Here is a 27,519-nt window from a genome sequence, read left to right as displayed (position 1 = left end):
TCCCTTTCAATAGTGATCCCCAGTGGATCTTTTTTTAGAAGCTTTTGACAGGCAGTGCCTCCTCGCCACATAAATTAAATGCAGGCCCCTATGGTGCAATCGCATGTACTGCATGTAGTTGCAAGATGACCCCCTATACTTGGATGGATCATGTTCGCATGCAGTAATATCTGCCTATGGCGGCATGTTTTTTTTTTATATATATTTGAGTCGAGAACACATTTAACAACGTCAGGGGCTGCAACATTTGGCTGAAGAACGTATTGAAAAACAACAATATACAGTTCAAAAAATAAATGGTTGAAAAGTAAACTAGTAGAACGAGGTCTACAAAGGAGTCACAGTGAGCACCAGGATGGACAGCAGTCAGTTAAAAATTGGTGGAGATGGAAAAAAGGGGAAGGGACTTAACTACCAGGTTTTGCGACACACTGTTTAATTTTTGATGCCACCATGACACACAGCATTGCTACCTTGAGCAGCTGCATATCAGTGTGTGATCGGGGGCAGTAAAACCACGGCTCAACCGCTTCTCATGTAAACGAGGCTGACAACACTACTGCTAACTGTAAAGCAGCACATTAGCATTGTCAGACTGAAAGAGAAAGTCCTGTTACTGGTCAAAGAATGTATTAAGATAAAAAAAAAAAAACTTCTGGCTTTACAATCCCTTTAATGAGGGGGGGGGGGGGATTATTTTACTGTGGAGCCTGCACTATTTGCTGATAAGATGACCTGACTATATTCTATTCTACCGTTATCCTCACTTGGAATGCCAGGGGGGGGGGTTGGCTTACTACTAAGGTAAGGGGTAGGGTAGGTGGGTGGGGGTTAGATAGGGTGGCAGGTTGGTCCTGCATGATCAATCTTACCGCCTATTTTGTTATGATTTTTTTATTTTTCCTATTTTTTTAAGTTATTTCAAGTATTAAAAATAAAAAAAAAAAAGAATTTGGGTGGGGTGGCTAGGGAGAGCATAATGCTAAACATCCGACATGTTGGTTGTACCCAAGTCGATTGATGGATCGATTTGGGTATGAAGGGCCTGCCCATAGATTGAATCTTGGCCGGTCAATGTTGAACTGGCCAAGGTTCAAACAATCTAGTATACATTTCAGCATAGATCCTATGTGCCACAATAACTGAACTCCTGCACATGCGCAGAAATTTCATACTCCTGCACCAGCCAATGAAGGTGGCCACAGCTCAGCACCTAGAGAAGATCAACAGAAGATGCTGGCGCTGGTGAGGGACCTTGGACCAATGAAGAAAAGATAAGTATTGAAAACTTTAGTTCTGCTTGAGGAAAACCGTATACAGTGACTCATTTGACAAAATTGTAGAAGAAATTGGGGGAGAAGGCTAAACTCAGATAGAGGTTATGGTGAGTCGTGATCTTGGATCCGGGAATAATGGCAATAGGGAACCTAGGAGGCCCTGGGAACAGATTGAATCTCCATCCTGAGGGGACAGGAGAGTTTCTGATCAGTCGCCAGGAAGGGGACCTAGACAACATAACTCAGTACTTAGACTAATAAATTGGAACAAATGTCTATTCTAATTCGCCATGCAGGACTTACAGTTATAAACATGACTATAATGTTCCTGTTAATAATAGATTTGATCATTTGGACCATAGTGGTGGTCCTTCTCCTGGTCATGTCTATAAAGGACACTCCAGTGGACAATTTTAGAGAGGGAGGAATCACTCGTCCACAGGGTACTGATTTAAGACAGTCTAATCATTGAAGTTTTCCTCGTCACGGTCACAATGCAAAAAGGATGACAGAACAAAGAGAGGGACCAGAGGGGGGAGAAGAGTTCAGGCTAAAACAGGAGTAGGTATAGTCAGTCCGAGTTCAGTTGCTTTGGAACCTGACAAGGAGGAACAGTAGTAACATTTGAGTGCAGGAAAGGAAGTTGTCACCCTGCATCATTGATCCATAAAGTGAAACTTTAATCAAAACGAATTTTGTAATTTTTAGATAGAGTAAGGGAGCGTGTTAACCCATTTTTTTCACCCATTTGTGCATCATTGGGGAGATTTCCCCTCACTTTCTGTCCCATAGCAAAAACAGGAAGGAAGAGGAAATTCCTCCAAAGTGAGGGAATTCCAATTTGTCACCAGGTTCACCAGAACTAATGTCCCCATTGAATGATTTCCTGTTCTGGTGACCACAAAAAATATGAAAATGTCTCACTTACAGCGATGATGATATACATGACAAAAAGAGGGTGGAACTTTATAACGGGCGCAGTCAGCAATAAAAAACGGACTGGTTTATTTTAAGTGCCTATAGCTAAGGTTTCCCAACTTCAGCTGTTACAGTGCTTGCTGGGGGCAATTCATATTTCTGATATGTACCTGCTGTGCCATGTACTTGTATGGAAAAGTATCCTGTTCTATTTATATAGCTTCCTTTGTGTTCTTGCTAGTCCCTCTGCTTTCCTATTACAAACAGACCACACTGAACAGTAGAACACATCGTGGTCAGTTCTCTAGCTATAACTGTGAAAGAACCATTAGCGCAAGAATAAAGCAAAAAATTGCATATACTGTGACCAGCTGCAAACACTAATTTTGATCCCGTTACACAAAAACAAGTAAACAAATCAGATAAATGTGTTGCGCTAGATCATAAATGTACACATGTGATACAATAAATCTTAACATAAAAGATGTGAAAAATGTCCATGTGATCCCAATAAGCGACGATAGTGATAAATATGCCCCTTAGGGTAAATCATATAAACAGTCCAGGTGTATACAAAAGTGCTGTGATCAAATGATTCCAAACACCTCTGTGACTGTAGAAAGATTCACCACCAAAAGTGCAATCCTCTCACCTTACTATCCGACCCAGGAGTCACCCAGGGTCGAAAAAAACAGCAGTCCCCCATAGGGGTAATATATAGCCAGAAAAACGGTGTACACAGGAGAGTCCAGGATCAGGTACAGGGGGGCAGAGCCGTGCTGCGGACGTCACACCCTCCCCTCTCCTATGGAGACATCTTTGTCTTTCTTGTTCGTATTGACCTAGCGGTTTGTGAGTACCCTGACTTTTAAATAAACTTCTGCCTTAATAGTATAACAGAGGGCACTAGATTCTGTTTGCTTTGTTCCCCTTTATATCTGGCCCTGTGAAATGGACGTGTGAGCTGTTTGATCCTGGACTCTGTGTACACCGTTTTGCTGGTTATATATTACCCCTATAGGGGACTGCTGTTTCTGACCCTGGGTGACTCCTGGGTCAGACAGTAAGGTGAGAGGCTTGCACTTTTGGTGGTGGATCTTTCTACAGTCACAGAGGTGTTTGGAATCAGTTAACCACAGCACTTTTGTATACACCTGGCTCTTATGCAGCGGAGAACAAAGATTATGTGATCACTTCAAAAAAAAAGAAAAAAAAAGGAGTTTATAATTTTCTTTATAGCTCTACACAACTAGTTTTCATTTCAGTTTTAAACTAAATAGGTTTTACAAGGCGATAGTTTACAAGCATTTTAACTCTCAGAGCACCAGAAGACAGCTGCTCGGGGCAATATCTGGTGACTATTAAAGCGGTAGTATAATCTGCTTTTTAACTTTTACCTACAGGTAAGCCTATAATAAGGTATAGGTGAAATAATATCTCCTAAACCTTCACCGTTTAGATATTCACCCTGCATGCAGCCGCTGACACCAGCGGCACATGCGCTCTGAAGGTCCGGCGTACCTTGCCGGAAAGTGAACTCCCGTACGCATGCGCAGGAGTGATGTCATCGCGGCTCCGGCCACTCACAGTACTGGAGCCGCCAAACCCAGAAGAGACGCCCAGGGAACATGTCAGCTACCTCAGCGGTGTCCGGGCGACCGTGTCAGGGCTTCGTCCTAAGGCAAGTATTTCATAATGTGCTAGTATGCAGTGCATACTAGCACATTATGCCATTGTACTGCAGGGTTTGTGTTTTTTTTTTGTTTTTTTGGGGGATACAACCGCTTTAAGGAGGCACTGCTGGGATAACCAGAAGCAGCAGCCTGCAGGCAATGGGATACACACGATTACATTTAAACGAATGCGTTTGGAGCTCTACCTCCCTTCAAAAAATAAACTTCAGCTTTAAGCCAGAGCACTTTGCGGATCTAGACCAAAGTAAGAGTTACACAAGACAGAATGTAAATGGCATCCAGCACTGCACAAAAAGTTAAATGCAACAATCATCTGGTCAACACAAACAATGAATTCAACAAGGTGCTGCCACCAGACCCCTACTTACCAACTAAGATCAGTCAGTCGGTTTCACTAACTATAGATATGTCTTAACCTCCAGTCTTTTTGGTTTCATGTTAAGTCCATGCTTGAAAAGATCCCCAACGCCTCTTTGACTGACGACCCTATCCACTAACTTCTGGGGTGGGTTACCTTTTTTTAGACATTTCTAAACAATCAAAGAAGTTGGCCAATCATAGCTTAACACCAGCTAGAAGGGCCATCTCTAGGTGTTGGTTTTCAACTTCTCCCCTATCTCACAGCCAACTCATAGATAATTTAACTATGGTTCGAGGCATGGAGCACCTTGCCGCAACCTTTACAGACAAATTGGATTTATTCCATAAAGTAAAGGGATGCCGGAACCAATCAGAATATGGTTCTCCACCTGTTCCTAATCCACTACCCAAATAACTGCTTTGACCTTTCCAAATATGATTCAGTCTCATACAATTGATTCTGGTGTGTTATTTGATTAAACCTGTTCTTTACCTTTTACCAGTTATCCTATAGTCGCTGGATAATTGTGATGTTGTTCATCTTATATCTAGCACTTCGAGGGGTACTCTGACTTATTTTAGCTTATTGCATGCAAGTACGCTGTTTATCTTTTGGCTATGTACTCTCTTCAAGTTTTTGTGTTGCTTGCTTAATTCAAACCATTGACTATTCTTCACTACTGTTTTGTAAAATACAATGGATGTAACATCTTATTTTTGTGAAATTCAATAAAAAATACAATTACAAAAACAAAATTTACCAAAAACTATTGAGACTTATTCACATGGACACAGACACCCTTAAAGCATGAAAATGTTGTTCAGTATCCAGGGCTGCGTGCAGTCAGCCCATGTTAGTGGATGGGGATGACGCAGCTGTACAGACACATAATCCAAGTTTGACATGCATGCAGGGGTGGGTACCCGATCCTGTCTGTGTTTAGGGCAGTGCATCAGTTTCTGCGTACCTGTTAAATATGGATGTGAGAGTGTGTCCACATAGCAGCTGTGTCTCTGGTGACTAACAGGCTATCTTCATGCAACTCCAGACACAAAAAATGCCCCATTCACTCTGTAGGGGCCTCAGCCTCACATTTTCCTCATATATTCCAATATAATTTTATAATTACCAAACATGGTTCTATTTGAAGAATATATAAATATTATATATACATACATACATACACACATACACTGGTATATATACACAAACACCAGATGATCAAAGGCTTGATTCTTTATCTTAAAATAGTAAAAATATCTTTAGAAAACATTACCTCGGCTTCCACATCTACATTATGCTTGAGAAGTAACTTCAAAATGTCAACATGTCCATTCTGGCTTGCAGCTTGTAAGGCTGTGTGTCCAGCACACTGACCATTTACCTTAGAATGTTGAGAAAAAAAATTATACATCTGGTCAGCAGAGGTTTACATAAGAGCAAAAGTCAAGTCGACAATTAAAAGTTCCTCACATCAACATCTGGCCTCTTCAGTAAGTCCTCCACTTTTGCGACATCTCCATTTGCAGCAGCTTTCACAAGCTCTTCATTAAGATCACCAGATTCTTGTGTTTCAAACAATTTTTTTAAAAGTTGGGATAACCTCTCTGTGGAGTCAAAAAGAATGGCAAGTGTTACAATAGCAAGACTGGTCTAAGACAGAAAGATGCCTCACTGAGAATATAGAGTGAGACATTGCTACATGTAATGAATCTCTTTTCTGGGATTCTCTTATGTCTTTCTGACTTGACTGATGGTCAGATGGGGAGTAAATTCTGTGCAAGCTTATTTTCCTTGTCTTCACAGACAAAAAACATTTCTTTATGGACCTTGCTTTGTGCACTGGTGGGGTCATGTTGGAACAGAAAGGGGCCAAGACCAACCCCACACCATAATCCCCCCTCCACCAAATGATTTACAAAGCAATGTCCATAAAGACATGGATGAGTGAGTTTGGGGTGAAAGAACTTGACTGGCCTGCACAGATTCCTCCTAACCCCAACCTGATAGAACACATTTGGGATGAATTAGAGTGGAAACTGCGAACCAGGCCGCCTCGTCCAACATCAGTGCCTGACCGCACAAATGTGCTTCTGGAAGAATGTTCAAACATTCCCATAGACACACTCCGAAACATTGTGGACAGCCTTCCCAGAAGAGTTGGAGCTGTTCTAGGTGAAAAGGGTGGGCCAACTCAACATTGAATCCTACGTATTAAGATTGGGAAGTCATGAAAGTTCATGTGCATGTAAAAGTAGGAGTCCAGAAACTTTTGACAATATAGTATATGTCTGACAAAGACAGAACCTACAAAGCTTTTTGTAAAAGCACTGAAGTGATCATGAAAACAAGAAGCAATATGTGGAAACCAAGCTTGGTTTATATCATTACTTTTAGAATAACCGAACAATGATCAACAACTGAGACGTTTCACACTTTTTTCTAAGTTGCCAAGGACAGTTTAACTGAATGTTAGTAGAAACTGGTTCCAGCTGACCCTGTAAATCAGAGGGTTCCTCCAAAGAGAAGGGTTGCTGAAGGGTACTAACCACCCTAAGAGGTTAAATAGTATCCAGGATGTACCTACCCTCCCTGCAAAAAAGAGCATAATGCCAGATAGGAGACAAATTCTGATGCCTAATTGCCACCTACATAGGAACAGGGAACCTAGGAAGGCCTGGGAAGACCAATTACTGAATGCAGTAGCACCAGCAGAAGATCAGGGGTATCTGAAAAAGATGACACACACAGGGAGTTAGCCAATGGGCTAAAAGGGGTGTCACTTAGCACCCATATGCCTGGGATGCAAGCCCCTTCTATCACCCGCAGAAGTGATCAAGTGGCTACCGTATTTAGCCACTCTAATCACTTCTGCTTGTTAGGGAATCACCAGATGGAAAATGTATTACCAGGATGATGCCTGTAGGTGCAGGCATCATCCTGGTACACCTGCCGCAAACCGAAGACATCTATGGACACCCTATGGGCAGCAAATAGTTAAGCAGTGGGGAATGTTTACCACACCACTTAACATGCAGGCATTAAAAAAAAAAAGAACATTTAGTACCACTCTAAGACTATTCGGTTTACCAGTGTTTCAACCAACTGTAGGTGGCAGTTTAATACGACTGTGTCTCAATTCCTTAGACCCCCCCCAAAGGATGATGTAGAAAAGGTTATTACAAAGGCCCCCCAAAACCACTGAACAGAATGTAGGCATACGTGGCATAATTACATGCTGCAACAGTCTGTCAGCTAAGTAACAGTAACTTTTTCTCTAGCCTTCCTGCCATTTATATATTTAACAATAAAAAAAAAAAAAAAACAGAATAAAATTTGATAAGTGAAACATACCGCCTGTTGCACTATTAATTGCTGATCCCACAGAGGCCACTTTAGAAACAGCAATTGGGTTGTATGTCCAGGAGGTTCCACAAACTTCCACCTTTAGGTCACTGTCTGAATAGATTTGCTGAACTCTTCCAACTTTTCCCAGGGTCTGAATGAAAAAATGGAAAACAATTGCTCAATGAATAATTTAACGGTCAGACAATAAAAAAAAAAAAAAATAAAAAATAATGAAGTGGGAATTAAACTCAGAATATGAAAGCAAATACAGTAAATATGAAAAGTCTACACACCCCTGTTAAAATGTCAGTTTGTGATGTGAAAAAAAATGAGACAAAGATAAATCATCATTTTTTTTCCATCTTTAATGTGAGCTTTAAACTGTACAACTCATTTGAAAAACAAATCTTTTTTTTTTTTTTGGGGGGGGGGGGGGGGGGAGTAAAAATAAGAAACTAAAATATTATGGCTGCATATACCCTTAAACTAATACTTGGTTGAAGCACCTTTTGATTTTTTTACAGCACTCAAGTCTTTTTGGGTAGGAGTCTATTGGCATGGCACATCTTGACTTAGCAATATTTGCCCACTCTTCTTTGTAAAAACACTCCAAAACTGTCAGATTGCGAGGGCATCTCCTGTGCACAGCCCTATTCAGATCACCCCACAGATTTTCAAAAAGATTCAGGTCTGGGCTCTGGCAGGGCCACTCCAAAACTTTAATCTTCTTCTGGTGAAGCCATTCCTTTGTTGATTTGGATGTATGCTTTGGGTCGTTGTCATGCTGAAAGATGAAGCTCCTCTTCAGGTTCAGCTTTCTAGCAGAATCCTGAAGGTTTTGTGCCAATATTGACTGGTATTTGGAACTGTTCATAGTTCCCTCTACCTTGACTAAGGCCCCTGTACCAGCTGAAGAATAACAGCCCCAAAGCACCACCATGCTTCAATGTGGGTATGGTGTTCTTTTGGTGATGTGCAGTGTTTTTGCGTCAAATATATCTTTTGAAATTAAATCCAAAAAGTTCAACCTTGGTTTCATCAGACCAGAACACATTTTTTCCACATGCTTTTGGAAGACTTAAGATGTGTTTTTGCAAAATTTACCCGGGCTTGGATGTTTTCTTCGTAAGAAAAGGCTTTCGTCTTGCCACTCTACCCCATAGCCCAGACAAATGAAGAATATGGGAGATTGTTGTCACATGTACTACACAGCCAGTACTTGCCAGATATTCTTGCAGTTCCTTTAAAGTGGAGCGCCACTCAAAAGTGGAGCTTCCGCTGACGTGCTTCCTTTCCCCCTCTGGTGCCACATTTGGCACATTTCAGGGGGTGGGGGGTACCTGTTTTTGAAATGTACCCTTCCCTACTTCCGGGAGACTGCGCTGCGACGCCATTCATCAGAAGTTCGCCCCCCCCCTCCTCCTTCTTCCGCCGCCAGGCCAATTAGAAAGCGCAGAGCAAAGGCTTCACTGCCGGTTTCCCTTACAACGAATGGCGGCGACAGCACACGGCAGCCGGTCCGAAAATCGGCTAGGGTTGCCGACATCGCAGGCTCCCTGGATAGGTTAAGTGTCTATATATTAAAAGTCAGCAGCAACAGTATTTGTTTTTTTTTCCCCAGCTGGAACACCGCTTTAATGTTTCTGTAGGCCTCTTGGCAGCCTCCCTGGCTAGTTTTCTTCTCGTCTTTTCATCAATTTTGGAGGGACGTCCAGTTCTTTGTAAGGTCACTGTTGTGCCATATTTGACGAGGACTGTCTTCACTGTGTTCCATGGTATATGTAATTCTTGGAAATTCTTTTGTACCCTTCTCCTGACTGATACCTTTTAAAAATGAGATCCCTCTCATGCTTTGGAAGCTCTCTGCGGACTATGGCTTTTGCTGGAGGATTCGACTAAGAAAATGTCAGGAAAAGACCTACTAGAACAGCTGAACTTTATTTCGGGTTAATCAGAGACACTTTAAAATGATGGCAGGGGTGTAATGACTCCTATTTAACATGAGTTTGAATGTGATTGCTTAATTCTGAACACAGCTACATCCCCAGTTATAAGAAGGTGTGCACACTTATGCAACCACATTTAAGTTTTTTATTTTTACCCCCCCCTTAAAAGATTTCAGTTTGTTTTTGAATTGAGTTTTACAGTTTATAGGTCACATTAGAGGAGGAAAAAGTTCTGATACGATTTATATTGTCTCATGTTTTTATATCACAGAAATCTGACATTTTAACAGCGGTGTGTAAGACTTTTTATATCCATTGCATATGAAGACAGAAAAAAATAATTTAAAATTATGGCAATAAAATGTCAGCACAAAATAATGTGCTTTTTTTGATTCAACGTGGACACACACACACACACACACGGCAATCTCTGGTTGTCATCAGCCTCACTGGAAGATTTCCCCTCCATTACTTTTACTTTTCAGGGGACAACCCAAAACATGGGATCTTTTTTCACTTTTAATGATCGTGGTAAAACAGGACAAAAAACAGGGTGAATCTCCCTAAGGGGGCACAAATAGCAGGGAAAAAAAACAAAAAAACAGACAGGTGTTCTAATCCCTCTTCACTCTGTTCAAAACGAATAAAAGAGTTAGGCCTTTAGGTGAAATTTAGGGCTATTTCACACACGGAGTGCGGAGACACAGCTGTCAGGTCCCCATTCATCTCTATGGGAGAATCGGATGGGAACGGACCGTCTGTCCGTTCTCATCCGATCCGCCAGACAGATGGAAAATAGGGCTTCCATCCGTCCAGTTTTGACGGATCGGATGTCAGCGGACATGTCTCAGCTGACATCCGATGCCCCATAGAGATGCATGGGGCGTCCGTTCAGATCCACCAATAAAACTGACAGGCGGATCTGAACAGACTCCATGTGTGAAAGGGGCCTTAAAAAAAACTAAATTTTACAAAACCAATCATTCCATTTAACCATACTTTTATCTTTTATATGGAGTTACTGACAACTCATACACCATATAGCCCTGTGTAATTACAAAAATAAAATAAAAACATTGCCTAACAAAACTGATAAGCAGTACACAAATATCATACAATATATAGGAAAGAACAGAACAAGAGCCTCTTACAGGAAGCATGGCTTCAGCCCATTCTCCATGACCTCTCTGAAGCAGCTTTATTCTCTCTAGATCGTAGCAAATTTGTACTAGATCCCCTACTTGAAACTGCGAGGATCCTCCCTCTGCTCCTTGTGCAGCATCACCACTTCGAACAACATTTGCTTTGGTGAGAACAGCTGGATTAAATGTCCACCTAAAATGCAAACAGATTAAATATATGTACTAGTGAAGTTCAATTACAAAAAACTCTATTAGAACCTTTTTAGTTTTTTTTTTCCACTCACAATATACAACTACACTCATCATATACATGAAGAGATTAGTGTGTGTGTGCGTAATTAGGTTAAATCTGTCGTGCAGTATACTATTCGTCAGTCACTTAGCTGACAATTATTAACCACTTGCCGACCGCCGCACGACTATTTACTGCGGCGGTAAGCCCCTCACAGGCAGAGTGACGTAGGTCTACGTCACTAGCCTGTGAGGGTCTAGGGAGCGAGCGAGCGCGCGCCCCCGGAGGCACGCTCCCGAGTGGTCACGGACCCCCCCGCGCGTGTGACCGGCGGACCCGATCGTCCGCCGGTCACTCGCGATCGTCGGTGGAGAGGGAGAAAGTCAGGCGGCTAGTGTAAACAAGCCGCCTGTCATTCTCCCTGGTGTATGAATGATGACCATACGGTTCTACTATGTAGAACCGTTGATCACTGTTCATACATCTGAAGCCACAGCCAATCACAGTTAGAATCACCCCCCTAGGGACACACATAGCCCCTCCCTCAAAAAAAGTTAACCCCTTCACTGCCAGTGTAATTTTACAGTAACAGTGCATATATATAGCACTGATTACTGTAGAAATGTCACTAGTAACCCCAAAAGTGTCAAAAATGTCAGTCAAGGGTCCGATCTGTCCGCCGCAATGTCGCTGTACCGCAAAAAAAAAAAAAAAAAAAAAAAAAAAAAAAATCGCAGATCGCCGCCATTACGCGTTAAAAAAAGAAAACAACAAAAATGACAAAAATCTTTCCCTTTGTTAGTAAACGCGATAACTTTTGCGCAAACCAATCAAAATACGCTTTTTGCGATTTTTTTTACCAAACATATGTAGCATAAAACAAATTGGCCGAAAATGTTAAAAAATTTTGATTTTTACATTTTTTTGGGGGGAATTTCATATAAAAAAATGTGAAAAATATTATTATTTTTGCAAAATTGTCGCTCTTTTTTGTTTATAGCGCATGATGGGGAAAAAAAAAAAAAAAAAAAAAAATCGCACAGGTGATCAAATACCACCAAAAGAAAGCTCTGTTTGTGGGAAAAAAAGGACGTCAATTTCATTTGGGTACAGCGTCGCACGACCGCGCAATTGTCCGTTAAATTCATGCAGTGCCGAATCGCAAAATACCCCCTGATCAGGAAGGGGGTAAAATCTTCCGGGGCTTACGTGGTTAAAGTATCAAATTTTTTTTTCTCATTTACAGGCGCATCTCAAAAAATTAGATCATCAAAAAGTTATTTCAGTAATTCCATTCAAAAAGTTAAACTCATTACATGGATTCATTACACACAGAGCGATATATTTCAAGCATTTCTTTCTCTTGACTTTGCCATTATGGGTTACAGCTAGTAAAAACCCAAAATTCAGTTTCTCAGAAAATGAGAATACATAAGAGCGAAAAAAAAAAAAAGGATTTCTAATACAGAAATGTTGGCTTACTGAAAAAGCATGTCCATGTACAGTATAGTATGCACTCAATACTTGGTCGAGGCTCCATTTGCATTAATTATTGCATCAATGCGGCGTGGCATGGAGGCGATCAGCCTGTGGAACTACTGAGCTGTTAACTGTAAACTGAGGTTTCTTTGATAGTGGCTTTCAGCTCATCTGCGTTGTTGGGTCTGGGGTCTCATCCTCCTCTTGACAATACCCCACAGATTCTCTATGGGGTTTAGATCAGGCGAGTTTGCTGGCGAATTAAGCAGTGATACCATGATCATTAAACCAGGTATTGGTACTTTTGGCAGTGTGGGCAGGTAACAAGTCCAGCTGGAAAATGAAATCAGCATCTCCATAAAGCTGGTCAGCAGAGCGAAGCGTGAAGTGCTCTAGAATTTCCTGCTAGAGGGCTGCTCTGACTTTGGACTTGATAAAACACAGTGGACCAACACCAGCAGATGACATGGTTCCCCAAAGCATCACTGACAGTGGAAACCTCACACTGGACTTCATGCTTCTTTCAACTTGGATTCTGTGCCTCTCTACTCTTCCTCCAGACTTTGGGACCTTGCTTTCCAAATAAAATGCAAAATTTATTTTCATCTGAAAAAACTGGATTTTTGACTTACAGTAAAATCCTTCGCCCTTAGGTTAATTGGCGGAAGCAGTCCTCTGATATCAGTAGGGTAATACCACCCCCTACAGGAGTAGGACACTAGGCAGAAAGAAAAAATCTGGCTACGCCTATGGGCAGTCCCTGGGGGTATACCCTCCCTCCTTCTGCATAGGATGTCAGTTTAGTACCAAGGCAGTGTCAGAGAAAGTAATACCAACCCACTCCATAATTAGAGGGGCGGGTACTGCGTCCATCAATGAACCTAAGAGAAAAGGATTTTACGGTAAGTCAAAAATCCAGTTTTCTCTATCGTTCATTGACGGACGCAGTCCTCTGATGATATCAGTAGGGACGACCCAAAGCAGTACCAAAATGAGGGGTGGGAACAGCAGAACAAAGAAACAAACAATCCCCAAGGCCAACATGGCCAACCAGGCAACACAGGACTCATCAGAACAACCAGATGAGGTCCACCTGAAAATAAACAGAAAAAAACACCCTCAAGGAAGGCCAAGGGGCCCCTAAACCGCAGCCTGCAAAACCTTGTGGCCAAAGGAGGCATCCGCAGATGCCATAACATCCACCTTATAAAATTTTGTAAAGGTGTGAACAGACGACCAGGTCGCCACCTTGCACACATGAAGCACAGACGCCTGATGGCGAAAAGCCCAGGAAGCACTAAGCGCCCGAGTGGAGAGCGCCTTGACAGGGAAAGGTGGAACCTGACCCTAATAGAATAAGCCTGCACCACTATCTGTCTGATCCATCTGGAAATAGTCACAGCAGACGCAGGCAGCCCTTTCTTCGGGCCATCTGTGAGCACAAAGAGCGAGTTAGACCTGCGGAAAGACTCGGTAGACGCCAACTACACCCGGATCGCCGAACAACATTCAGGGTATGCAGAGCAAATTCATAGGGATGTTTAGGCTTAGAGCACAAAGAAGGTAATACGATGTCCTCATTCAGAAACCACCTTTGGCAGGAAAGACGGGTCCGGCCGAAGTTCCACCTTGTCCTTGTCAACAACCATATAAAGAGGACAGGACAGCGCCGCCAGTACCGACACCCTGCGCAGAAGTGATAGCCACTAAGAAGGCCACCTTTTGAGACAAGGTAAGCAGGGGGACCTCCCGAATATTCTCAAAGGGAGGCCTCTGGAGAACCAACAGCACCAAATTAAGATCCCATGGCGGTAACGGAGGTCACACCGGAGGTACCAAGTGTCGCACCCCCTGGATGAAACTACGCACCAGGGAATGGGGGGCCAATGGCCTCTGGAAGAAAATAGCCAAGGCTGAGACCTGACCCTTGATAGTTATCAAGGCCAAGTTTTGGTCAACTCCCCGTTGAAGGAAAGCCAAGATCCGAGCCACCAAATAGGAGCGAGGGTGGGTCCCAAGGGACTCCCACCACTCAAAGTATGACTTCCAAGTACGATGATAAATCTTCCTGGAAGTCGCCTTCCTCGCTTTTAGCAGAGTGGGAATCACTGAAGCAGATAAAACCCTGTCCTTTAGCACCTGGCTTTCAACAGCCAAGCCGTCAAAGCCAGCGACTGTAAAGCAGGATGGAAGATTGGCCCCCGAGACAGCAGATCCTCCCTGAGAGGGAGTCTCCACGGGGCGTCTGTGACAAGCCTGACCAGAATCCAATTGCGATGGGGCCAGTCCGGAGCCACAAGAACGACCAGAATCCATTCCTCCACAAACCTCTGTACCTTTCTGTTGCTTCGAGACGCCAACATATTCCACGTCCGGAGTGCCCCAGCGAAGGCACAACTGCTGAAACACCTCTGGATGCAAGGACCACTCCCCTGCATCCAAGGCCCGGCGGCTGAGGTAATCCGCCTGCCAATTTTCCACTCCTGGAATGTGGACCGTGGAGAGAGCTGGAACATGGCGCTCCGCCCAATGAAGAATGTCTGCCACTTCCAGGGCCACAAGGACACTCTTGGTGCCCCCTTGGTGACTGACCTAAGCCACGGCTGTGGCATTGTCCGATTGAATGCGCACTGGACAACCCTCCAGATGGTCGGTCCAGTGCATCAGGCAAAGCCGGATCGCCCTCAGCTCCAGGACATTGATCGGCAACCGAGATTCCTCCAAGGACCAGACTCCGTGAGCCGATTGAGGACTCCCCCCCCCCCCCCCCCACCCGGACAGACTTGCATTCGTGGTGACAATCGTCCAGTATATAGGGAAAAAGGATTTCCCCGACTGAAGCATCGGGGACCGAAGCCACCAGACTAGGGACTCTCTTGTCCTGTGGCTTAACCGAATCCGAGAATCCAGAGAATTCGGGTATTTGTTCCACTTGAGAATTTCCTTTTGAAGAACCCTTGTGTGGAATTGAGCGAATGGGACCGCCTCGAAGGAGGACACCATCAGTCGCAGTACTCTCATACAGGTCCGAAGGGACGGCCGGTCGTTGGACATCAACAAACGAACCACTGACTGGATCTTCTGTAGATTTTCCGGAGGAAGAAACACGCTGGCAGAGGACGAGTTCAAGGTCAGGCCCAGATAGACCAGTCTCAAGGAAGGGGTCAGAGACGACTTTTGAAGGTTCACGATCCAACCAAATTCTTCCAGAGCACTCATGGTGACCCCCAAGTTTTCTGTCAGCAACGTGGAGGACTCCACACAGAATCAGATCATCCAGGTAACCCAGGACCAATATCCCCGCTGTCGCAACAGCGCCAGGACAGGGGCCAACACCTACGTGAAGACCCGAGGAGCGGAGGCGAGATAGGCGGACATTGGAAGGGAAAAACCTGACCGGAACAGATCAAAACTCAATCTTGTATCCGGACTGCACAACCTCCCAAACCCATTTGTCTGGGATCCGGGCCAGCCACAAGTCCGAGATTCGGCAAAGGCGTCCCCCCCACCCCAGTCACGGGCACACCTTCAGGCTGACAGGGCCTTGTCCGCAGGTCTGGCGGAACCAGACTTCTGTTTCCCAGACCAGGGATGCTTGGAAGCACCCGAGGGAGCCTTGAAGGGCTTAGCCTTATCAGCTGCCCCCAAGGGACGAGAATACTTTCTGTGAGCTGAAAAGGGCGGACCCTGCCTACGGCGCGAATCCCTACCCCTGGAAGCCTGCGGGAGAAAGATACTCTTACCCCCCCCCCCCGTAACACCTTTAATAATGTAGTCCAGGGTAGACCCAATCAGACGGCAAGGCCTTCTTAGAAGCTTGATCCGCAGACCAACACTTCAGCCAGAGCATACGCTTTATGACCACCACCGAAAACAGAGGACTCAAAAAGGGAGGCAACGTCTAGCGCAGCATCGCAAGCATACTGCAGCGCCTGCACCATCTGGTCCAACAGTTCCCCGAATTCAGGAGGGACAGGCTGGCCCTCCACGTCACGGCGTAGCAGCTTTGCCAATTCAGTCACCGTTTGGGTAACAAGGGCAGAAGCAAAGGCAGGCCGTAGTGCAGTCCCCGCCATAGCATACATGTTGCGGGCCACAGCCTCCACCTTTCTATCCTCTGGGTCCTTAAAGGACGGGGAATGTTCTACCGGAATCACGGTAGCCTAGTTAAGTCTGGAGACCGGGGGATCCACCTTAGGTGGCACCGACCACTTCTTTACCAGACACTCCTCAAAAGGGTAGCATCTGTTAAACCGCCTAAACACCCCAGTAGAACGTGTCCGCCGCTCCCACTCTTTGGCGAGCAGGCCAGCAAAATAAGTGGGAAAAAGGGAAACCACTTTTCCACCCTTGAAGGCTTATGGGTGCCGAAGGCAACCCGCGCCCCAGGAACGACGACAGCCACATCATCCAATTTAAGGTTTTGTGCACTGAAACAACCAGTGCATCCACCCGCGCCTTATCCTGCGCAGCAGAAGAGGAGAGGCAGAAAGCTCATCACTATCAGAGGAGGCATGGCGTGGGGTACCCGACCCAGCCGGGGTACCCACGTCTGCGGTGGCTGGATCAAACTCAGTCTGAGACATCAGAGGGGGTAGTTTCTGCGCACCCCGCCCTCTAAAGGCCACCTCCACCCGGGACACAAAAGCTTCCAGGACCGCTGAAATCACATCAGTGGACAGTTGCGACCCAGAGGGCCCTAAGGCCTCCGTAAGGGGATCAGGTGGGGACACATGGTCTGAGGGGTCCATGTTGCACTAATAGGACCTGTCAGCAAACTTAAAAAAAAAATTCTGTCATTTTTTTTTATGTAAAGGGAACGTCCCCACATCACTACAGCGCCTCCCGGAGGTCAGGCCACGGACCCCCGCAAAGAGAGAGAGAGAGAATAAGCCCCCAGCGACTCACTGTCCTTGGAATGCAGCAATCTTTAGGAGGTCTGCACATGTCGGCAGTGGCTCATGAAAAAATGGATTTTTGTAAGAACTTACCGTAAAATCCTTTTCTCTTAAGCTCATTGACAGACGTAGTCTTCTTGATTCTCAAGAGCTGGGTTATGTTGTCTCCGCAGGAGTAGGACTAGGCAGAATGACAAAACGTTCTGGCTCCACCCTAGGGGCAGTCCCTGAGGGTATATCCTCCCTCTCTCTGCTACAGGGAATCAGTTCTGTTTAAAGCAGTACAGAGAATTTAACCCAACCCAACTCAATGATAGAGGGGCGGGTACTACGTCTGTCAATGAGCTTAAGAGAAAAGGATTTTACGGTAAGTTCTTACAAAAATCAATTTTTCTCTATCGCTCATTGACAGACGTAGTCTTCTTGATTCTCAAGAGCTGGGACATCCAGAAGCAGTGCCACAAATGAGGGGTGGGATTGACAAAATCAAATCCAATCTAGAAGGCCCAACCGGTGCCAAACTAGAAGTTTTAAAGGCTCATTATAAACAAAGAATGAGGCTAAAGAAAAAAATTTTCCAACGGAAAAAAAACCGTCGAGGTAGACCACTGGTCTCCTCAAATTGCGGCCTGCAAAACCTTGCGGCCAAATGAGGCATCAGACGATGCCATTACATCAACTTTATAATGTTTAGAGAAGGTATGCACCGACGACCAGGTAGCCGCCTTGCACACCTGGACCACTGACGCCTGATGGCGAAAGGCCCATGACGCACTAAGTGCCCGAGTGGAGTGCGCCTTAACAGGGAACGGGGGCTCCCGACCCTTAATAGAATAAGCCTGCACTACCGTCTGTCTGATCCATCTGGAAATGGTCGCGGCAGATGCAGGCAACCCCTTTTTGGGTCCATCTGGGATCACAAAAAGTGAATCCGTCTTGCGAAACGAGTCTGTCGTTTTCAAGTATACCCTGATCGCCCGGACCACATCCAAGGAGTGCAAAGCAAATTCCCGAGGATGACTGGGCTTAGGACACAGGGAAGGTAATACAATTTCTTCATTCAGATAAAATTCTGAAACCACTTTTGGTAGGAAGGATGGATTCGGACGAAGAACCACCTTATCTCTATGAACCACCAGATATGGTGAACGACAAGATAATGCGGCCAGTTCTGACACCCTGCGTGCAGAAGTAATAGCCACCAAGAAGGCCACCTTCTGGGACAACGTGGGTAGAGGAATCTCCCTAATATCTTCAAAGGGAGGTTTCTGAAGAACCGACAACACTAAATTAAGATCCCAGGGGGGTAACGGCGCGTGCACTGGCGGAGCCAGATGTCGCACCCCCTGGATGAAATTCCGCACCAAGGAATGAGTAGCCAAAGGCTTCTGAAAGAAGATGGCTAATGCTGAGACCTGACCCTTGATAGTACTCAAGGCCAGTTTCTGCTCAACCCCTTGTTGCAGAAAAGCCAATATTCGACTAATCGAATAAGACCGAGGACGGAACCCCAAAGGTTCACACCATGCAATGTAGGACTTCCATGTGCGATGATAAATCTTTCTGGAAGTCGCTTTCCTTGCTTCAACTAGAGTAGGAATAACTGAAGCTGACAAACCTTTGTCCTTCAGCACCTGGGTCTCAATAGCCAGGCCGTTAAAGCCAGCGATCGTAAAGCAGGATGGAAGATCGGTCCCTGAGACAATAGATCCTCCCTGAGAGGAAGTCTCCATGGGACGTCCGCCACCAGTCTGACCATGTCGGCGTACCAAGCTCGACGAGGCCAGTCCGGAGCTACCAGGATTACTGGGATTCCTTCCTCCTCTACCCTGCGAAGAAGTCTTGGCAGTAACGCGAGAGGAGGGAAGGCATATATTAGCTGGTATTGCCCCCACGGGGCGATCAGTGCGTCTGCGGTTTCTGCTAGAGGATCGCGGGAGCGAGCCACGAATCTCTGAACTTTCCTGTTGAATCGTGATGCCAACAGATCCACATCCGGGGTGCCCCACCGTAGGCACAACTGGTGGAAAACGTCTGGATGGAGGGACCATTCCCCCTGATCCAGGGTCTGACGGCTGAGATAATCTGCCTGCCAATTCTCCACCCCCGGAATGAACACCGCAGAGATTGCTGGAACAAATCGTTCCGCCCAGCGAAGAATGCAAGCCACTTCTTTGGCCGCTCGGACACTCTTGGTGCCCCCCTGATGATTGACATAAGCCACGGCCGTGGCATTGTCCGACTGGATCCGAACCGGGCTGCCCTGGAGCTGCTCGGTCCAGTGAATCAGACAAAGTCTGATCGCTCTCAGTTCCAATACATTTATCGGTAACCTGGATTCTTCCGGGGACCAAAGTCCCTGGACAGATAACTGACCAAGAATTCCTCCCCATCCGGATAGACTGGCATCCGTGGTCACTATCGTCCAATATATTGGCAGAAATGACTTTCCCTGGCTGAGCATTGGAGACCGAAGCCACCAAACCAGAGACTCTCTGGTCTGTTTGCTCAATCGTATCTGATTGTCCAGGGATTCCGGATTCCGATTCCATCTGAGAATAATCTCTTGCTGAAGAATTCGGGTATGGGACTGGGCAAATGGGACTGCTTCGAATGAAGCCACCATCAACCCCAGAACCCTCATGCAAGTCCGAAGGGAAGACCAGCTGTTGGACAGTAACAACTGGACTGCTGATTGAATCTTTCGGAGTTTCCCTACCGGAAGAAAAACTCTTGTCCTGACTGTGTCTAGAATTAGACCCAGATATTCGAGCCTCTGGGTGGGAACCAGAAATGACTTTGGCTGGTTCACCAGCCACCCGAATTCCTGTAAAGAAATCATAGTAATTTCTATGTTTTGTAGCAAGGTCTGAGGAGACTCTGCATGAAGCAGAAGATCGTCTAGGTAACCTAGAATCGATATACCTCTTTGGCGCAGAAGTGCCAACATTGGGGCCAACACCTTTGTGAAGACCCGCGGAGCCGTGGCGAGACCGAAAGGTAACGCCACAAACTGATAGTGGTTCTCCTCTACGGAAAAGCGTAGAAAACGCTGATGTCCTGCGAAAATGGGAATGTGAAGATAGGCGTCCTTGATGTCTATGGACGCTAGGACATCCCCTGGATGCAGGAAGGCTGCTACCGTGCGAATGGACTCCATTCTGAATCTTCTTATGTTGACGAAAGAATTGAGTGCTCTTAAGTCCAGAATTGGACGCACTTTGCCCTCTTTCCTGGGTATTGTAAACAGGTTTGAATAAAACCCTTGAAACCCTTCTGTCCAAGGAACGTGGACTACCACTCCTTGTTGTAGTAAATCTGTGACTGCTCTCCGCAGATCTTCTAAACGATCTGCGGATAGTCGGATATTGGAAGGGAAGAATCGCGCCGGTGGGAGAGATCGAAACTCGATCTTGTACCCTGACCTTATGACTTCGCAAACCCATTTGTCCGGGATTCTGGAAAGCCATGGATCCGGGAACCGGCGAAGACGTCCCCCCACCCCAGTTATGGGTGGGGGCGCACCTTCAGGCTTTGGATGGTTTATCTTCAGGTCTGGAGGGGGCGGGCTTTTGCTTGCCCGACCAACGACCCCTGACGCCTCCTGTAGGAGCTTTGGAGGACTTCGTTTTTTCACCCGCTGGACGAAAAAACCTCTTGTGAGCAGAAAAAGAAGGCCCTCGTCTTTGACGAGTTCCTCTACCTTTAAAATTTTGCGGTAAAAAGGTGCCTTTTTCACCGGTGAGATCCTTAATGATCTCATCTAAGTTGGCTCCAAATAGACGCTCTCCTGAAAAGGGGATATTAGCCAATGCTTTTTTGGAACCTTGGTCGGCTAACCAACCTTTTAGCCACAGTGTACGCCTGAGAACCACTGCTGAGACTGATGCTCGCGCCATTAATGGAGTGGCGTCTAACGCCGCATCACATACAAACTGTAACCCCTGTATCATTTGTTCCAACAAATCTGATACCGCCTGAGGGACTTCTTCTAAGTCCCGGCGTAACCACTTGGTCCATTCAGTTACAGCCTGCGAAACCAGACCAATAGCAATTATTGGTCTGAAAGCTGATCCAATCAAGGAAAACATGGTGCGAGACATAGCTTCTATCTTGCGATCCACTGGATCTTTAAAAGACGGAGCGTCTTCTAAAGGAATAACCGTGGCTTTATTCAATCTAGCAATAGGTGAATCCACCACAGGTGGTTCTGTCCATTTCTTAATAAGGGTTTCCTCAAACGGATAACGCCTGTCAATGCGTTTAGAAATATTAAAAGTGCGTTTTGGCAGACGCCATTCTTCTTCGATTGGATTGCCAAAACATTTGGGCAATGGAAAAACCTTCGCCACTTTGATGCACTTTTTAGTCCCAAAAGGGATCTCAGTTTCAGCTATTTCTGATGGAATACCCTGTAACCTTAAAGTCTCTTGAACAGATACAATGAGTGCGTTTACCAACGCTTCCTCTCGGGCTATGGCGGATGCCGAAACATCCTCCTCACTGTCTGAAGAGACAGGACCCGAGACACCAATACCAGATGAAGTACCTGCAACTGCAGAAATAGGCTCAGAGTCTGAATCCGAAGTTTCAGATAATAAGGGGTTAGGCGGGGGTCGCTTTCTTGCGCCCTGTCCCTGACAAGCCACTTCCACCCGGGACACAAAAGTTTCCATAATAGCTGACAAAGATTCAATTGTCAATGGGGTGCTGGAGGATCCCGCAGACCCCTCGAGGGGATCCGGAGGAGATACATGAGTGGCAGGGTTCATGTTAATACAGGACACCTTTGCCAGCAAAAACAAAAAAACTTTTTCTTTTTTGTGTGTCTCCCCCTAGCGCAATAGCGCCCCTCAGAGTACCTGCTTCTCGATCCCAGAGAGAGAGAGAGGGACCCCCAAGGCTCACCAACCGATGCAGTGCAGTTTCCAACAAACTGCAGTCAGCGTCTGTCTTACACAGACTGGAAGGAGCTGTTTGCTTTTTCCCGGGCAGAAGGCGTGGCTCCGCCCCCTGAGTACGCCTTCCGGCGTTCCCAGCCCTCCACGAGGTAGCTGGGCTCACAAAACATGGCCGCCCCCATAGAAGAGACATAAGACTCCAAAAACATGGCGGCCGGCGTGACCTGAGGACATACATGCATTCGGTCTACGGCAAAATGGCGGCGGACCGCCGATATCGTCTTCCCAGCACATCCACCTGCACTCTGCTAAGAGGTGACATATGGATCTACAGAGATACACTGCACATAAGGTAGGATTATACCTCCTATGTCTGCTGTAATGTTACAGTCTGCTGGGTAGAGTGTTAGCTCTTGAACCAAGTCCACTTCCCACAAACACATGCTGTATTACAAGGGGGACTTGTAAGTATCAGATATATACTGACCATATATGGAGGGGCCCATAATATATACTGCCTCATAATGAGGAAAAAAGGGAACGTTTACTCACCATACCGAACCGACAGGCACCCTCTCTTCACAATACCCTCTCCACCGGGGTGGGGGTTTGTGGACGCCTCGACTCTCTGGTACCTGGCGTCCAAGCGAGCTTTTAACTCGCAAAGTCAGTCCCTTTACTGGGACTCCGTCGCGGCCGACTCAGCGCACTGGTCTGCACGCGCTCTTAGGCAGAAACCGGGGTGACCACTGGATCTCAACATCCAGCCCGTCGCCCGGCCCCGCATACTTACTTGAATATGTCGCGGCCGACCAAGCGCAATGCCATGGTCTGCGCGCGCTCGTAGGCCGGCTGGGGTGACCACAAGTGTCGCCCAGTCCGGCATTTTTGCTTGAAGATCTCACAGGAAAAAACACTGGAGAAAACTACCTAAAAAATGTCTTTTTCTTAAAGAAAAAAAGTCTTGCCAGGACCAAAAGATCCCAGCAAGGAACTTAGGTCCTTACTCCTGACTAGACAGAAAAAAAACTGATTCCCTGTAGCAGAGAGAGGAAGGATATACCCTCAGGGACTGCCCCTAGGGTGGAGCCAGAACGTTTTGTCATTCTGCCTAGTCCTACTCCTGCGGAGACAACATAACCCAGCTCTTGAGAATCAAGAAGACTACGTCTGTCAATGAGCGATAGAGAAATAAATCTGAGCCTAGGAAGCTTCTTGGGCTGAAGAGAGGGTCTCCTCCCCCAAAAAAATGCCTCCAGGCACACCCACGGGCCTTCCCAGCAAAAAATATCCACCGCAAAATGAGCGAAAACCACCACCCCCCCCCAGGATGGCCGCCACCATTACTGCAGAAAGGCTAAACAAAATGGCGGCTCCGCGTGACAATAGGACCCCCCCGCCAGCTCCACTACCTCATCCAGCCCTGGAGGGCCCGACCGAGCCCAAGACAGAATCTCGGCCACTTCCTTGGCCGCCCGGGCACTCCTGGTGCCCCCTTGGTGATTGATGTAAGCCACAGCCGTTGTATTGTCGGTTTTGAACCCGAACCAGGCGACCACACAACCGGAGCAGGCAAAGTTATCGCCCTGAGCTCCAGAACATTTATTGGTAAGGAGGATTCCTCCGACAACCGCGCTCCCTGGGCACAAAGTGTCCAGTACTCCACCCCAGCCCATCATGCTGGCATCCGCGGTGATCATCACAATCCCCAACAGGGGCAGAAAGGACTTGCCCTGGTTCAGAGTGGGTGACCAAAGCCACCATGAAAGCTCCGTGCTCGTGAGACGGCTCAAACACACCATCCTGTCCAAGGACAGGGGATTCCTGTTCCATTTGGCAAGAATTTCTGCTTGCAGAGTCTGTGTGTGAAACTGGGCAAACGGGATCGCCTCGAAAGCAGAAAACATCAGCCCCAGAGACCTCACGCAGGTGAAGTCTGAATTTTTTCCTCCGAGGGAAAAACCTTTGCTTCAGCGGAGTCCAGGACCATGCCCAGATACTGCAGACATACTAACGGGGTCAGTGCCGACTTCTGGAAGTTGATGGTCCATCCAAACTCCTGGAGCATCTGAACCGTGACCGTCAGATCGCCCAACAGAGTGGCACACGAGCTCGCCCTCAACAAGAGATCGTCCAGATAACCGAGGACCGCAATCCCCTTCTTGCGCAGCAGAGCCAGCACCGGGGCCAAAACCTTGGTGAAGACCCTGGGAGCAGAAGCTAAACCAAAGGGTAATGCCACAAATTCGATCGTGTACCCTGAACATTCAGTTTGTGAACCCATGTGTCCTGAATTAGGGACAATCAGGGCTCCTGAAAGTAACGCAGACGTCCCCCCACCCCTGAGACGGGTGAGGGCGTCCCTTCATGTGGAAGAGGACTGGGCTGCAGCACCAGAGACTAGCCTTGGGCTTCCCAGACCAGGGCTTCTTGTTACTGCCGCAGGCCTTGAAGGATTTTCCCTTTTCCTGCACCCCTGAGGCACGAATAGGCCCCCGATGCGCCTTGAAGGAAGGACCCCGCCACGTGCGGGGTTCTTTACCCTTCGCAGATTGGGGCAGGAGGGTACTCTTACCCCCTGTGAAACCATTGACAATCTCATCCAAGGATTCCCCAAAAAGGCGTTCCCCAAATAGGGGATATCAGACACAGTCTTTTTTGAGGCATGGTCTGCCAACCAGCTCTTCAGCCACACCACGTGGCGGAGTGCAATCCCCACCGCAGACAATCTTGCGACCAGGGGAGCCTCGTCCAGGGCCGCGTCACACAGATACACCATGGCCTGAAACCGCTTAGGAACCGCCAGTACTTGCTTAACACGACACCACTGTTCGTTCACGATATCGTGAAACTCCTCGGGGCAGGGGAAAACCTGACCCAACTTCTGGGCTTTGCGGGACCCGAAGGAAACCCGCTTACCTGACAGGGTGGGCTCATCATCAATGTTCAAAGTCTCCCTAACGGAGCGAACGAGTGCTTTAACCAAAGCGTGTTCCCGCGCTGCAGCGGAGGACTCCTCCTCCTCCCCATCTGAGTGTGCAGACAGGGATGCCTCAAGGAGGGCAATGTCCTTGGCAACCATGTCAGGCTCTGAATCAGAAGACAGAGGGCATCGGCCGTTTTTGAACATTACCTTGTGACAGCATAAGATCAACTTTGGACGCCAAAGTTTCAATGGCTGCAGGGAAGGTGATCCGGACGTCTGCCATTACAAAGCAGCTGCCCACATTCAAGATGCACGTTAGCAAAAAATGGATTTTTGTAAGAACTTACCGTAAAATCCTTTTCTCTTAAGCTCATTGACAGACGTAGTCTTCTTGATTCTCAAGAGCTGGGTTATGTTGTCTCCGCAGGAGTAGGACTAGGCAGAATGACAAAACGTTCTGGCTCCACCCTAGGGGGCAGTCCCTGAGGGTATATCCTCCCTCTCTCTGCTACAGGGAATCAGTTCTGTTTAAAGCAGTACAGAGAATTTAACCCAACCCAACTCAATGATAGAGGGGCGGGTACTACGTCTGTCAATGAGCTTAAGAGAAAAGGATTTTACGGTAAGTTCTTACAAAAATCCATTTTTCTCTATCGCTCATTGACAGACGTAGTCTTCTTGATTCTCAAGAGCTGGGACATCCAGAAGCAGTGCCACAAATGAGGGGTGGGATTGACAAAATCAAATCCAATCTAGAAGGCCCAACCGGTGCCAAACTAGAAGTTTTAAAGGCTCATTATAAACAAAGAATGAGACTAAAAGAAAAAAATTTCCAACGGAAAAAACCCTCGAGGTAGACCACTGGTCTCCTCAAATTGCGGCCTGCAAAACCTTGCGGCCAAATGAGGCATCAGACGATGCCATTACATCAATTTTATAATGTTTAGAGAAGGTATGCACCGACGACCAGGTAGCCGCCTTGCACACCTGGACCACTGACGCCTGATGGCGAAAGGCCCATGACGCACTAAGTGCCCGAGTGGAGTGCGCCTTAACAGGGAACGGGGGCTCCCGACCCTTAATAGAATAAGCCTGTACTACCGTCTGTCTGATCCATCTGGAAATGGTCGCGGCAGATGCAGGCAACCCCTTTTTGGGTCCATCTGGGATCACAAAAAGTGAATCCGTCTTGCGAAACGAGTCTGTCGTTTTCAAGTATACCCTGATCGCCCGGACCACATCCAAGGAGTGTAACGCAAACTCCCGAGGATGACTGGGCTTAGGACACAGGGAAGGTAATACAATCTCTTCATTCAGATGAAATTCTGAAACCACTTTTGGTAGGAAGGATGGATTCGGACGAAGAACCACCTTATCTCTATGAACCACCAGATATGGTGAACGACAAGATAATGCGGCCAGTTCTGACACCCTGCGTGCAGAAGTAATAGCCACCAAGAAGGCCACCTTCTGGGACAACGTGGGTAGAGGAATCTCCCTAATATCTTCAAAGGGAGGTTTCTGAGGAACCGACAACACTAAATTAAGATCCCAGGGGGGTAACGGCGCGTGCACTGGCGGAGCCAGATGTCGCACCCCCTGGATGAAATTCCGCACCAAGGAATGAGTAGCCAAAGGCTTCTGAAAGAAGATGGCTAATGCTGAGACCTGACCCTTGATAGTACTCAAGGCCAGTTTCTGCTCAACCCCTTGTTGCAGAAAAGCCAATATTCGACTAATCGAATAAGACCTAGGACGGAACCCCAAAGGTTCACACCATGCAATGTAGGACTTCCATGTGCGATGATAAATCTTTCTGGAAGTCGCTTTCCTTGCTTCAACTAGAGTAGGAATAACTGAAGCTGACAAACCTTTGTCCTTCAGCACCTGGGTCTCAATAGCCAGGCCGTTAAAGCCAGCGATCGTAAAGCAGGATGGAAGATCGGTCCCTGAGACAGTAGATCCTCCCTGAGAGGAAGTCTCCATGGGACGTCCGCCACCAGTCTGACCATGTCGGCGTACCAAGCTCGACGAGGCCAGTCCGGAGCTAGCAGGATTACTGGGATTCCTTCCTCCTCTACCCTGCGAAGAAGTCTTGGCAGTAACGCGAGAGGAGGGAAGGCATATATTAGCTGGTATTGCCCCCACGGGGCGATCAGTGCGTCTGCGGTTTCTGCTAGAGGATCGCAGGAGCGAGCCACGAATCTCTGAACTTTCCTGTTGAATCGTGATGCCAACAGATCCACATCCGGGGTGCCCCACCGTAGGCACAACTGGTGGAAAACGTCTGGATGGAGGGACCATTCCCCCTGATCCAGGGTCTGACGGCTGAGATAATCTGCCTGCCAATTCTCCACCCCCGGAATGAACACCGCAGAGATTGCTGGAACAAATCGT

General features: G+C 46.8%; 1 protein-coding gene across 2 annotated transcripts in view; it reads right to left on the bottom strand.

The window, feature by feature from the left end:
* The window catches only part of MIB1 (MIB E3 ubiquitin protein ligase 1), a 203,770-nt gene that overhangs the window by 111,572 nt on the left and 64,679 nt on the right, over positions 1-27,519 (bottom strand). For both annotated transcript variants that reach the window (XM_082258499.1, XM_082258498.1), the window contains exons 7-10: positions 10,696-10,879; positions 7,605-7,749; positions 5,724-5,857; positions 5,527-5,634 (exon numbers count right to left, since the gene is read on the bottom strand). In XM_082258499.1, coding sequence (XP_082114625.1) covers positions 5,527-5,634; positions 5,724-5,857; positions 7,605-7,749; positions 10,696-10,879 — 571 coding nt within the window. The remainder of the gene's footprint in view (positions 1-5,526; positions 5,635-5,723; positions 5,858-7,604; positions 7,750-10,695; positions 10,880-27,519) is intronic.

Source organism: Pelophylax lessonae (assembly GCF_965119305.1).
Source record: "Pelophylax lessonae genome assembly, chromosome: 5".
Lineage (NCBI taxonomy): Eukaryota > Metazoa > Chordata > Amphibia > Anura > Ranidae > Pelophylax > Pelophylax lessonae.
This window is presented reverse-complemented; position numbering and strand designations above follow the sequence as displayed.